This window comes from Salvelinus sp. IW2-2015, linkage group LG3 (assembly GCF_002910315.2).
Source record: "Salvelinus sp. IW2-2015 linkage group LG3, ASM291031v2, whole genome shotgun sequence".
Classification (NCBI taxonomy): domain Eukaryota; kingdom Metazoa; phylum Chordata; class Actinopteri; order Salmoniformes; family Salmonidae; genus Salvelinus; species Salvelinus sp. IW2-2015.
In genome coordinates this window covers 21,754,207-21,766,966 of record NC_036840.1, presented here as the reverse complement: position 1 = coordinate 21,766,966, position 12,760 = coordinate 21,754,207, and the positions used below count along the sequence as shown (strand labels likewise).

The window sequence follows — 12,760 nt, the reverse complement described above, 5'->3', positions numbered from 1 at the left end:
ACAAGATTTGCTTATAATTCCGTGGCATTATTTTATAGTATGAAGAATACAATTGAACAAAGCAGAATAAATATAAATATTCTCTCGATTTGAGGGAGTGAGCACATGCGGCTATTCTGTGTTGAGCGGTTAACAAAGAAATAGGTACTCCTATATGCTTAATTTAGAGTTATCAATGTAACTTTAGTTGTTCTACAAACTTTGTAAGGCTGCATGATGAGACTAATGGTGATTTGAAAAAAGTTGCTTGAATGGCATGAGCTCTGCTTTATTTTTTGTGCAGGCTGTACACACMCCAATAGTATCATTCACAATTTAACAAGCACTTGATAATGCCTCGAATTTCACGGTGGCATCCCCTTGTGGCTGTAATGCACCCTAAAAAAAATCCATGCCTTTTGCGGCCCGGAGTGCTGCGTTGTGCCCTTCTCCCTGAGTGTGCTGCGCAATCTGTCACGTGATCGGGTCTTTCTCACAGGCTACAAGTGAAGACAGACATATCGAGGACGCAGCTGCGCAAGTTCTTATCCAATTCCGAGGTACATATTGAAGATATTGTAAAAACTGTCCACATTTACTTAGTCAGCCAACAAGATGAGAAGGCCTAACGAACAGCAAAAGCACTAGTCTATGTCAAGCTACTATCCCCCGTAGTACAAAAGTCAACCTATTCTATTCTGTGCGATAAATAAATATTCCAAACAGTCTGGGACAGTTGTGGGATGCTATAGAGCCCAAATTAATACAGCCACTAGCATCAAAAAAACTTTTTTAATGCAATATGACTGACGCAACAGATCAGAATGTTTAGCTTAAAATGTTGATAAACTATTAGGCTATTTCTTCACATTATAAGCGCAGCAATGTGGACATAGTAGGTTATATGCGCAAATGTTCAATTAGAGGAAAACACCATTATCAAAAGTGACCGCAAAGGCAATTATGCATGTAATGCTTTTATTATAAAGGTGCATTTTTATGGTGAAAATGATCTTCCCCAAACTTTAAACTCACATGCTGCTTATATATGCCAGTTAGGCTCTACACCCCTTGTAAAGCAGATTAATGTGCTTCATTTTAAGAAGTTATTTGGCCACTTTAGTGATACAAATCTTATTAAAAAAGAGGCCTATGGCCTAGGCTACATGAGGTGTGCGACTATGATTCGAACAAGTCGCAAAAAAAAAGGCATTGTTTCTTATGCTTATGCATCATTCACAAGTGACAGGCTAATATTGTCACCCATCAGACTATTCTTGATTTAATTTTGTCTTTACATATACTAAATAATATATGTGTGACATTTGTTTTGATTTAGAATGGACCATTATCATGCACCTGTATCGAAACAGGGCAGTGGGAAAAAATAAGTCATCTATGCACTTAAATAGCGAATGGAGGACGCTTTTCCCAGTGGTTTATTTTCATGCCAGCCAGGTAGGCTATACTCCTGTTGTAAATATAAGCAATGTGCTTAACATTAGGAAAGTTGAGAAATGACTAAATATAGTAGGCCTAGCCTTTAGAAAGCTGATGGGATCCTCCTCTTTTTGTTAGTGACCATCACTCTGTTTTCTCCCACAATTGCATAGTCTATAGAAATGTTGCGCAACATGAGCTGATGGGCTCTCATGAAGTTTGATTCGATTTTAGAATACATTTGCATTGATGTCAGAGTGATTAGAGGGACAATAGATTGCTGAGTACCAGGCAGGTAGCATGTTTGGTAGGCTACCAATGACCAGCAGCAGCATCAGAGCTTAGAGAAGCTTAATTACCGTGACTAAACGGTCATGTGGAATTTGACTGCCTTCATGACTCGTGACTGCCGGTGTGGCAGTAATATGGTCACCGCAACAGCCCTACTCATGGCTTGGTTTTTGCTCTGACATGCACTGTCAACTGTGGGACCTTATATAGACAGGTGTGTGCCTTTTCAAATCGTGTCTAATCAGTATAAAGATCTTAAGGATGATCAGTGGAAACAATTTCGAGTCTCATAGCAAAGGGTCTGAATACTTATGTAAATAAGGTATTTCTGTTGTTTATTTTTCATACATTTGCAAAAATGTTTTTTTTTTAACTGTTTTTGCTTCGTCATTATGGGGTATTGTGTGGAAATTGATGATTTTTTTCTTTCTTCATTTAATCCATTTCAGAATAAGGCTGTAACGTAGCAAAATGTGGAAAAAGTCAAGGGGTCTGAATACTTTCCGAATGCACTGTACATACCTTGAAATCACTTGGATACGACAACACTGATACCATGGTCAGGAGAAAAAACGTCATTAGCCGTAGAGTTGGATAGATTAACACAGTCTATTTTTGCATGGACAGCACCATTTGCAAATATGTGCCCTTTGTCCAACTCTATGGCACGAGCTATGAAATGCAAGAGACATACCAGTGGCGCCTGTAGCGTWATATTACATATCACCTTAAAAACATTTCATATAAAATGATATTATTTAAACTTCATAATGTATCAGCACAGGAGTATTGGTCTTCTGCTTGATTATTCTATGAGGACAAAGTCTGGTTGTGGAAAAAAGCCAAGTCCCTCTCTTCTCTTCTCCATTCTTCACTCCCCTCTCCTTTCTCTTTAGTCCTGGCTAATCCCTATCATGTCCATATATATCACTCTTCTCTCCTCTCACTCCTCTTTGAAGTCTTTGTCCATCTATCACTCCTCTCTTCTGTCCATTCCTTACGTGACAGTGGAGTCCTGCCCTCGGATCGCACACCAGGCCATGAACACATCCCTATAAAGACAATAAATTGGAGAAGAAATTATTATTATTTTTTTTTAAATCGATCAACTAATCAATAATAAATAAAATCACAATTAGAGCAGAAATGTTGCTTTGTCGACATTTTCTTTCCTGGCTACCCAAACTGCTACTGCCAAACGCTACGCCACACCCACGGACATTCGTTTCTTCTCCACAATGAGTCTGGATCTGAGCTGTCGAAACGTTGGTTATTAGGTTATAAATCTATTGCATCGGAGCTCCTAGAGTGTGCGGCTCTCCTTTTCTTTTCCAAGTGTTCTACTCCGCTAGCCAGCACCTCAACCGCAGGTGTGCGGTTCTTTCGCCTCGAGACCATTCTTTGGGAAGAACATCTTGACTCCTAAGTGTTTCAGGTGGTAATGTCAGTGTGTTCTGTATACGTGTCTGTATGGCTGCATTTAGACAGGCAGCCCAATTCTGATATTTTTTCCACAAATTGGTATTTTGACCAATCATCAGATATTTTCACATCAGATTTTTTTCAGCACTTATCTGATTGATCAAAAGTGAAAAAAAGTGAAAAAAGCACAGAATTGGGCTGCCTGTCTAAACGTAGCCTATGTCCAGCCATGTATCTGTCTGTACCTGCAGTGTGTGGCCACACACTCGTTGCTGCAGTATTCCCTGTCCCAGTCCTTGTTCTCTACAGCTGGGTTGGTGCAGCCGGCTCGGACACACAGGTTAGGGCTGCAGGTCTGGGTCACATCTGGCCCCGGAGACACATTCAACTCCACCTGCATCTGGGAAGGGAGAGGTGAAAGACCGGAGGGGGAGAGAGGTAGAGGAGAGAGAAAGACAGTGGTTGATATACAGTAGTGTGAAGGATACCAATCATTAGATGACCAGGGCCCTGAGTTTTCAGAGAAAATTATGAAAATATATGCTAAAGTTTTTCTATTCTATACTTCTCTTACCCCATCCTCTCCTTCAGCCCCGTCCTCGGCTTCCGTCGAACAGGCTGTTACTAAGGCAGCGGACTGTACCACCTCCCCCGAGGTCAGAGTGGCCCCCCCCAACGCAGCTAACCCCCCTGCCGCCGTGCCGATAACAGGAGAGTCCAAATCTGAGGCGGGAGGGACYATCTTGATCTGCAGAGGGGGTGGTGCCATGGCACCCCCGCCTCTTGGTTTGGCCTGCAGTGGCGGTGGGGCCTGGGCATGTACCATCTGCTGGAGACGGGGCGGAGGAGGGGTGTTCTGCATCTGTTGGAGTGGTGGCGGCTGCCGAGTAGACAATACCGTACTACTTGACACCACCATTACCCCTGATGGCGACGTCTGTTGCTTGATGATGATTTTAGTAACGGTGGGGGGGCTTGGGGCCAGGGCGGGCGTAGGAGTGGGGGGTTTGTGCGCCCCTGTACGGGAGCGGGTGGTGACCTGAGGGAGGTCTCCACCTGCTAGGATGATGTTGGAGGTGCAGATGTTGGTGATGGTGTTCTCTTCAGGGGCGAGGTGGGGGACGGAGGAACGGGTGGAACGGGGAGCAGGGGCGGGGAGTGGGGCGACGGGAGGAGGAGAGGGAGGCGACGGGGAAGTGTCCAGAACCTCAATGTTTGGCTGGGAGAGAGAAGAGGAGGAGAAAGGTAGAGGGGTTACAAGAGAGAGGAGTTGAGAGGGAAAAGAGGAGATGTAGTTTACACACTGACAAAGGGTGGCCATCATAATAAACCTACTCACACACATAACTGAAGTGCTCTCTAGGAATACTCGTCTTGCCTCACCTGAGAAAGCTGATTATCTCTGTAGGCTGCCAGAGCCTTGAGATACTCCTTCTTAGCTGCTTCCGTCTTCCTCTTGTACACCTGAGAGGAATACACATACAGGGATATCATGAACCCGATACCATTACATTATTCATATCTGCGTGTGCTTGTGTAGTGAGTGTGCTTTACATGTCCTTGTGTAGTGAATGTGATTGTGAACATGCGTGTGTGTGTGTGTGTGTGTGTGTGTGTGTGTGTGTGTGTGTGTGTACCTGCTTCTGCTCCTCCCCCAGGCTATCCCACATGGAGGCCACTATCTTGGACACCTCTCCGAAGGTGGCGCTGGGGTTCTGGCCCTTAATGGCTGCCTGTGTGTCCCTGAAGAACAGAGCGTAGGCCGACACAGGCTTCTGGGGCTCGTTAGATTCTTTCCTTTTCTTCCCTTTCTTCCCTCCTCCGGCCGCTGCCCCTCTCCGGACGAGAGTAGGAGGGGTGCTGGAGGACGGAGCGAAGGAAGGAATAGGGGAGTCGGAGACTGGGGGCTCTAGGGAGATGACGCCGAGAGAGATAGGGGACTCCACCAACACACTCTGCTGAGTTAGAATGGAAGGAGGAGGGGTGGGATGGGAGAAAGGGAGGAATAGCAAAAACAAGGATATCAGTTTCATATAAAGTGAAGTTTGAATACAAATTTGTGTGTGACTGTAATCAATGAAGAGACTGAGGCAGACAGACGAACCAATAAACAGACAGACTGACTAGTAGACAGACCGACCAATAGGACTGACCTGTCTGAAGTCGTCCATGTCGTCGTCCTGTAGCGAGCCGGCCGGCGAAGCAGCGGCCGACAGTGGTTGGTCAGGTGACTGCGACCTCGCCAGGATGGCCCCGCCCCCTAGGCTGAGCCCCAGCTGGGCGCTGAGCTCCGATTGGTCGATGGTGGTCAGCTGGTTGTGGCCCAACAGGCCGTGGTCCATGTCACTCAGCGGGGCGTCTATGGTCATGGGGGAGGAGCTGCTGAACTGGGAGCCAACGGGGTGGCCCAGATCCTGGAAAATGAGGCAGGATTCATACATAGAAAAAGCCAAAGACAATGTATTACAGGCAGGGGCCCGCCCATTAGGCAGGATTAGGCGACCGTCGACAGCAGCAGATTGAAGAGGGCGGCATTTTCCGAGCTAAACTGACCAAGACACACCATCAACAACACATAAAACCTCACATAATTCTGCACAAAAATAACTACAATTCCTCTCACCTAGTGGCATATGGATTATTTAGGTGAGCGCTGATGCCCTCCTGTGATAAGCAGAGCCCACTTTGTCAAAAGCAGGGGCGCAAAATATTTTGCTCGTCCATGCCGAATGCGCCTCTCCAGTGTGCTGTTGGCGAGACACACCGCTGCGGCGCTCCACCAACATTACTTCAAAAAAATCATCTAACATAAWTAATTTAGCCTATGGTAGAAAGAGTATATGGCCTTTGCTGTAGCCTACAGGTAAAATGTATGTCAAGAGACACTTTCAACATCATGCACGCTTCTCCGATCAAATAGCCTAACCTAAATGGCACCCAATCAAATCAAAAATGTGCTTCGATGTGAATATGGCATGTTAACAAACATCATATTCTTTAAAACAGGACAGCTCAAAGTAAAATGGATAATATGGAATGGAAAAATCAGGCTATTCACAACTGCTGTCGAGGAGTTTCACACCGCGGGCTAAATTGTCATGATAATCAGTGGTTTCAAGTTTGTATCCATAATTGTTTTTACAAGATGATCATAGTGAAAAATAAAATGCTTCTGCATTTCCCGCTATGTAAACACATTGATTCTCATTGCAAATAGGCTCAGGATAACTCCTGATAAAGTTGGGTAGCTGATATTCAGAGCTTAAAACAGCCAAAATGATTAGTAACAGGAATCAGGACTAATAAAGCCAATGCAACTGCCTATTTTACAAATGGTAGGTCTACCACATGGATGAGCATTCATAAAATGTCATTGTGGGCTGACACTGTAGGCTACACCCCAGCATTGGAGGCTGGTGGGAGGAGGTATAGGAGGATCAGGCCCATTGTAATAGCTGGAATGGAATAGAAGGAAAGGAGTCAAACATCTGGTTTCTATATGTTTGATACCGTTCCATTTATTCCAGTCCAGCCATTACAATGAGCCCGTCCTCCTATAGCTCGTCCCACCAGCCTCCACTACACCCCAGTAAGCACCGACCAACGAGGACGTCTTTTGGACTTTTTTTTTTTGGTCCTGTCCGGACGTCTTTTTTTTGTATTGATTTGGTGTCATCCGGACTTGATTTCAACATCTATGGACTGGATCTAATCTGAACCAATCATAGACGTCTATGTTAAATTGAGATTTGGTCCGGTCTGGACCGGCCTTGATTTGGCCCAAACATAGATGTCTATGTTTGGTTCAGATTTGGTCCGGTCCGGTCCTACTCAAGACATATTTTCAACTTTTATTCAGAACTGAAAATGAACCCCAAAATATTGTCTCGTCTAGGGCGGCAGAAGGGCCAGGACCGGGCCTGATTACAGGCAGCAACCATCTTGTTATCAAATAATGGACTGTGGTGTGAAAAGGGCCCAATTCATATAATTTCATATTTCTGTCAAGAACTAATTGTGTCGGAAATGGCACCCTAATAGGCTATTACCTAGAGTACCAGTCAAATGTTTGGACACACCTACTCATTCCAGGGTTTTTCTTTATTTTTACTATTTTCTACATTGTAGAATAATAGTGAAGACATCAAAACTATGAAATAACACATATGGAATCATCTAGTAAACAAAAAAAGTTTTAAACAAATCAAAATATATTTGATATTTTTCAAAGTAGCCACCCTTTGCCTTGATGACACCTTCGCACACTCTTGACATTCTCTAAAACAGCTTCATTAGGTAGTCACCTGGAATGCATTTCAATTAACAGGTGTGCCTTGTTAAAAGTTCATTTGTGAAATGTCTTTCCTTTGAGCCAATCAGCTGTGTTGTGACAAGATAGGGGTGGTATACAGAAGATAGCCCTATTTGGTAAAAGACCGAGTCCATATTATGGCAAAACAGCTAAAATAAACAAAGAGAAGCAACAGTCCATTACTTGAAGATATGGTCAGTCACTACAGAACATTTCAAGAACTTTGAACGTTTCTTTAACCGCAGTCGCAAAAACCATCAAACGCTATGATGAAACTGGCTCTCATGAGGACCGCCACAGGAAAGGAGTTACCTCTGCTGCAGAGGATAAGTTCATTAGAGTTGTGTAAGGGCTATTTGACCAAGGAGTGGAGGGCTGGATCAGATGACCTGGCCTCTAATATCACCTGACCTCAACCCAATTGAGTGAAGGAAAAGCAGCCAAGTGCTTCGCATATGTGGGAACTCCTTCAAGACTGTTGGAAAAGCATTCCAGGTGAAGATATCTTCACTATTATTCTACAATGTAGAAAATAGTAAAAATAAAGAAAAACCCTGGAATGAGTAGGTGTGTCCAAACGTTTGACTGGTACTGTATATAGTGTACTACATTTGACCAGATTCATATGCAGGCCCGTTTCAAAAGCAGTGCACTACATAGAGAATAGGGTGCCATTTTGAAAGCATCCTCAACCCTTGCAGTCCTCACCATGCCCAGAGCAGACCCCAGAATAGCTCCTCCTCCACCGGGCTGACTGATGACCCCCAGACTCAGGTGGTGGTCCAGTCCCTGAGACCCCTGGTGGGGATTCACAAAGGTGGAGGCGAAGGACGGGTCGTCTCCCCCGACCACAACGTTCCCGGGGGTGGACAAGCCACCTCGCTCTCCATCCGACAGCTCTCCGAAGTGGGCCACCACATCGGACGCGATGAGCGCCTGGTCTGGATCCAGGGAGATGGGGGGGATCTCGAACTCCTCATCTCCCAGACTGGGGGTGTGGAACGTCTATTGGGGAAGAGCGAGAGGGAGAAGAGATGGTAGGGGATGGGGGAGCGGAGATGGTAAGAAGGAAAGGGGGTATGGAGAAAAGAGGAAGAGGAGAAGAGAGAGAAGAGGGGAAAGAGGGTGGGAAGAGCAAAGGTTATTATTATTATTGATTGAGACTTCCTCCCCTGCTATATTGGGTGTGATGTGAGTAACTGCAGATTGTGTGTGTTGTAAAGAGAGAGAGAGAGAGAGAGACAGGATAGTGGAGAGAAAAAGAGAGTGAATGAGAGTTTAGAAGCGAGAGAAGTGGAAGGAAGGAATGAGTAGCTACCTCAGAGGATGAGAGGAACGGATGGCCCGCCCCGCTGATGGTCAGGTAGTTATCACTGCCTTCCGGGAACTGAAACACACAAATGCTGCAGAAATGAGCTTGAAAGCAGTATCCAGATCCATCAGATGTAGTGATCACAACATAGTAGCCATGTCTAGGAAAACCAAAGTTCCAACGGCTGGGCCTAACATAGTGTATAAGAGGTCATACAAGAAGTTTTGTAGTGATTCCTATGTTATTGATGTAAATAATATTTGTTGGTCCGTGGTGTGTAATGAGGAGCAAACAGACACTGCACTTGAAACATTTATGAAATTGCTTACTCCAGTTGCTAATAAGTATGCACCCATTAAGAAAATGGCTAAAAAGTGCTAAATCCCCGTGGATTGATGAGGAATTGAAAAATTGTATGGTTGAGAGGGATGAGGCAAAAGGAATGGCAAATAAGTCTGGCTGCACAACCAATTGGCAAACTTATTGCAAATTGAGAAATCATGTGACTAAACTGAATAAAAAGAAGAAGATACTACACCACGAAACCAAGATAAATGAAATAACAATTGATAGTAAAAAGCTTTGGAGCACCTTAAATGAAATTCTGGGGAAAAAGGCAAACTCAGCTCCATCATTCATTGAATCAGATGGCTCATTCATCACAAAACCAACTGATATTGCCAACTACTTTAATGATTTTTTCCTTGGCAAGATTAGCAAATTTAGGCATAACATACCAGCAACAAATGCTGACACTACACATCGAAAACGGACCGAATTATGACAGAACAAGCATTGTAATTTTAAATTCCGTAAAGTTAGTGAGGAAGAGGTGGGGAAATTATTGTTGTTTATCAACAATGACAAGCCACTGGGGTCTGACAACTTGGATGGAAAATGACTGAGGATAATAGTGGATGATATTGCCGCTCCTATTTGCCACATCTTCAATTTAAGCCTACTAGAAAGTGTGTGCCCTCAGGCTTGGAGGGAAGCAAAAGTCATTCCGCTACCTAAGAATAGTAAAGCCCCCTTTACTGGCTCAAATAGCCGACCAATCAGCCTATTACCAACCCGTAATAAACTTTTGGAAAAAATTGTTTGACCAGATACAATGCTATTTTACAGTAAACAAATTGACAACAGACTTTCAGCATGCTTATAGAGAAGGACATTCAACACGCACAGCACTTACACAAATAACTGATGATTGGCTGAGAGAAATTGATGATAAAAAGATTGTGGGGGCTGTTTTGTTAGACTTCAGTGCGGCCTTTGACATTAATCAATCATAGTCTGCTGCTGGCAAAACGTATGTGTTATGGCTTTACACCCCCTGCTATATTGTGGATAAAGAGTTACCTGTTTAGCAGAACACAGAGGGTGTTCTTAAATGGAAGCCTCTCCAACATAATCCAGGTAGAATCAGAAATTCCCCAAGGCAGTTGTCTTGGCCCATTACTTTTTTCATTCTTTACTAATGAATTGCCACTGGCCTTGAGGAAAGCCAGAGTGTCTATGTATGCGGATGACTCAACAATATACATGTCAGCTACTACAGCGACTGAAATTACTGCAACACTTACCAAAGAGTTGCAGTTAGTTTTAGAGTGGGTGGCAAGGAATAAGTTAGTCCTAAATATTTATAAAACTAAAATCATTGTATTTGGGACAAATCATTCACTAAACCCTAAACGTCAAATAAATAATGTGGAAATTGAGCAAGTTGAGGTGACTAAACTGCTTGGAGTTACCCTGGATTGTAAACTGTCATGGTCAAAACATATTGATACAGTAGCTAAGATGGGAAGAAGTATGTCTATGATAAGGCACTGCTCTACCTTCTTGACAGCACTGTCAACAAGGCAGGTCCTACAGGTCCTAGTTTTGTCGCACCTGGACTACTGTTCAGTCGTGTGGTCAGGTGCCACAAAAAAAGGACTTAGGAAAATTGCAATTGGTTCAGAACTGGGCAGCACGGCTGGCCATTGGATGTACACAGAGAGCTAATATTAATAATATGCATGTCAATCTCTTCTGGCTCAAAGTGGAGGAGAAATTGACTTCATTACTGCTTGTATTTATGAGATGTATTGACATGTCGAGCTGTCTGTTTGAATTACTGGCACACAGCTCGGACACCCATGCAGACGATGGAAGGCGCACAGTACTAAATAGAGCCATGACTACATGGAACTCTATACCACATCAAGTAACTTATGCTAGCAGAACATTTTGATTTAATAAACAGATTTGAAAAAACACCTTATGAAACAGCAGGGACTGTGAAGCAACACAAACATAGGCGCATACACACACACACACACACACACACACACACACACACACGATAGCATACGCACTATACACACGGATTTTGTACTGTATATATGTTGTAGTGGTAGAGTAGGGGCCCGATGGCACACAGTCTGAATGTATTGTAATGTTTTTTAAATTGTATAAACTGCCTTAAATTTGCTGGACCCCAGGAAGAGTAGCTGCTGCCTTGGCAGCACCTGATGGTGATCCATAATAAATACAAATACTTACTTGTCTAGTTAAATAAAGTTGAAAAATAATAATAATAATTGGGATGACCTCATCAGCACCTCATCAGACCATAATAACCAACACCTAGATATAATGTTCACACAAACTTTACCATTCATCAAAACATTGAAAAGGAAAATCCCAATAACAGCTGAGCTCACATCACCTCCCCACACACATGTACTGGATATATATTACATATTCAACCAAGCCCTTATATGCTGTTGTAAAATAGTTATTGTCCAGGATTCTGAGTGCATGTGAGAGTCAGTGAGTTTTCCATAGAGCACAACACACAGACAGACACACGGGTCGCTTGTCAAATCAATCTCGCTGTCAGTCACCTTATCGTCATATCCATTGAAAGACCCAGGGTCCAGGAATTCTGGATCTCCGTGTGGCCCAGTCCCATCCGTTAGATCGGAATAAAAATGCAGGTCCATTATCTAATGGCGCCTCGTATGACATTAAATCAATGCAATTGGTTGATATGCGGAATAAATCTATAATCTAAAACGTCTCTACCACTGACTTTATTTTAGTACCACAAAATGTATAACCAAAAAAGAAATCAAGACTCGAGGCTACACACAACGAATTCAGATTTCTGTCATGAAATATGCAGGATTTAGCGACTTGATGGTATGAAACGAAGCAGTTGTTAGCCATGCTCATATGGCCAAATAACTATTGTAGTGCACGCCAGCGCTCTCACTCACACCAAAAATAACCTGTCTCTTTACTAATTAGCGTGGCTATCCTAGCTGACGCAAGGCTGTGTGGTACCGAATCATGTGCTAGTGGTATGTCTGGTTAAAATTCTACAGCCACTACACCCGAAAAAACCCCAGACAAACTCATGTTAACAGATGGGTAATAGTACAAGTTAAATGGAGTCCCGCAAATAACCGTATTTTGATGTGTCTTGAGTCATTTCAGAATTGAGCTCGTCTAGTTCTTTCTCAAAGCTGCTCTGCTCTGCGCTCGAACAAGGCTGCTCAATGGATCCCGAACTGTGGATTTGGATTGGAATCAATCACCATGGGTCGGGTTCCAGTGTGGGGAATGGTTGGGAATAGAGGGTGTCTGGGATTTCGGACAAATGCTTTCACAGATGCTTAAATTCAAAGATTTGTCAACATGTAACAATCAACGTTCTTGTGTAGATACTCATATGGCTGGCTCAAGTCAGTATACAACCAATCGCTAATTGAGATAAGTAAACAACTTGAGTAAACAACAAATCGCACAGATTTCTCTCCCCCCAGGCCCCCATTTTTCACAAATGGTTCATCCCAATGGCCTAGTAAACCAAATGAAATAAATGTAACCGTTTATTCTCTGGAGACAGAATATCCCAGACCACTAACTCACTTTCAAATATTTGGTTAAGCCAATTGTCAACATTAATTTAGGTAAATAGCCATTGTCGCAGTTTTATTTGAACACGCGGA

General features: G+C 43.4%; 1 protein-coding gene across 1 annotated transcript; it reads right to left on the bottom strand.

Moving 5' to 3' along the window:
- Window positions 1–411: 411 nt before the first annotated feature.
- Window positions 412–12,301, bottom strand: LOC111952492 (TOX high mobility group box family member 4-B-like). The gene is made up of 9 exons (XM_023971214.2): window positions 11,651–12,301; window positions 8,763–8,831; window positions 8,153–8,449; window positions 5,286–5,546; window positions 4,770–5,087; window positions 4,516–4,596; window positions 3,707–4,351; window positions 3,378–3,532; window positions 412–2,762 (listed from the first exon to the last, which is right to left on the bottom strand). Exons 1-9 carry the CDS (start codon window positions 11,747–11,749, stop codon window positions 2,708–2,710), a joined length of 1,980 nt encoding a protein of 659 aa, XP_023826982.1. The 5' UTR covers window positions 11,750–12,301; the 3' UTR covers window positions 412–2,707.
- Between the last annotated feature and the right edge of the window lie 459 nt (window positions 12,302–12,760).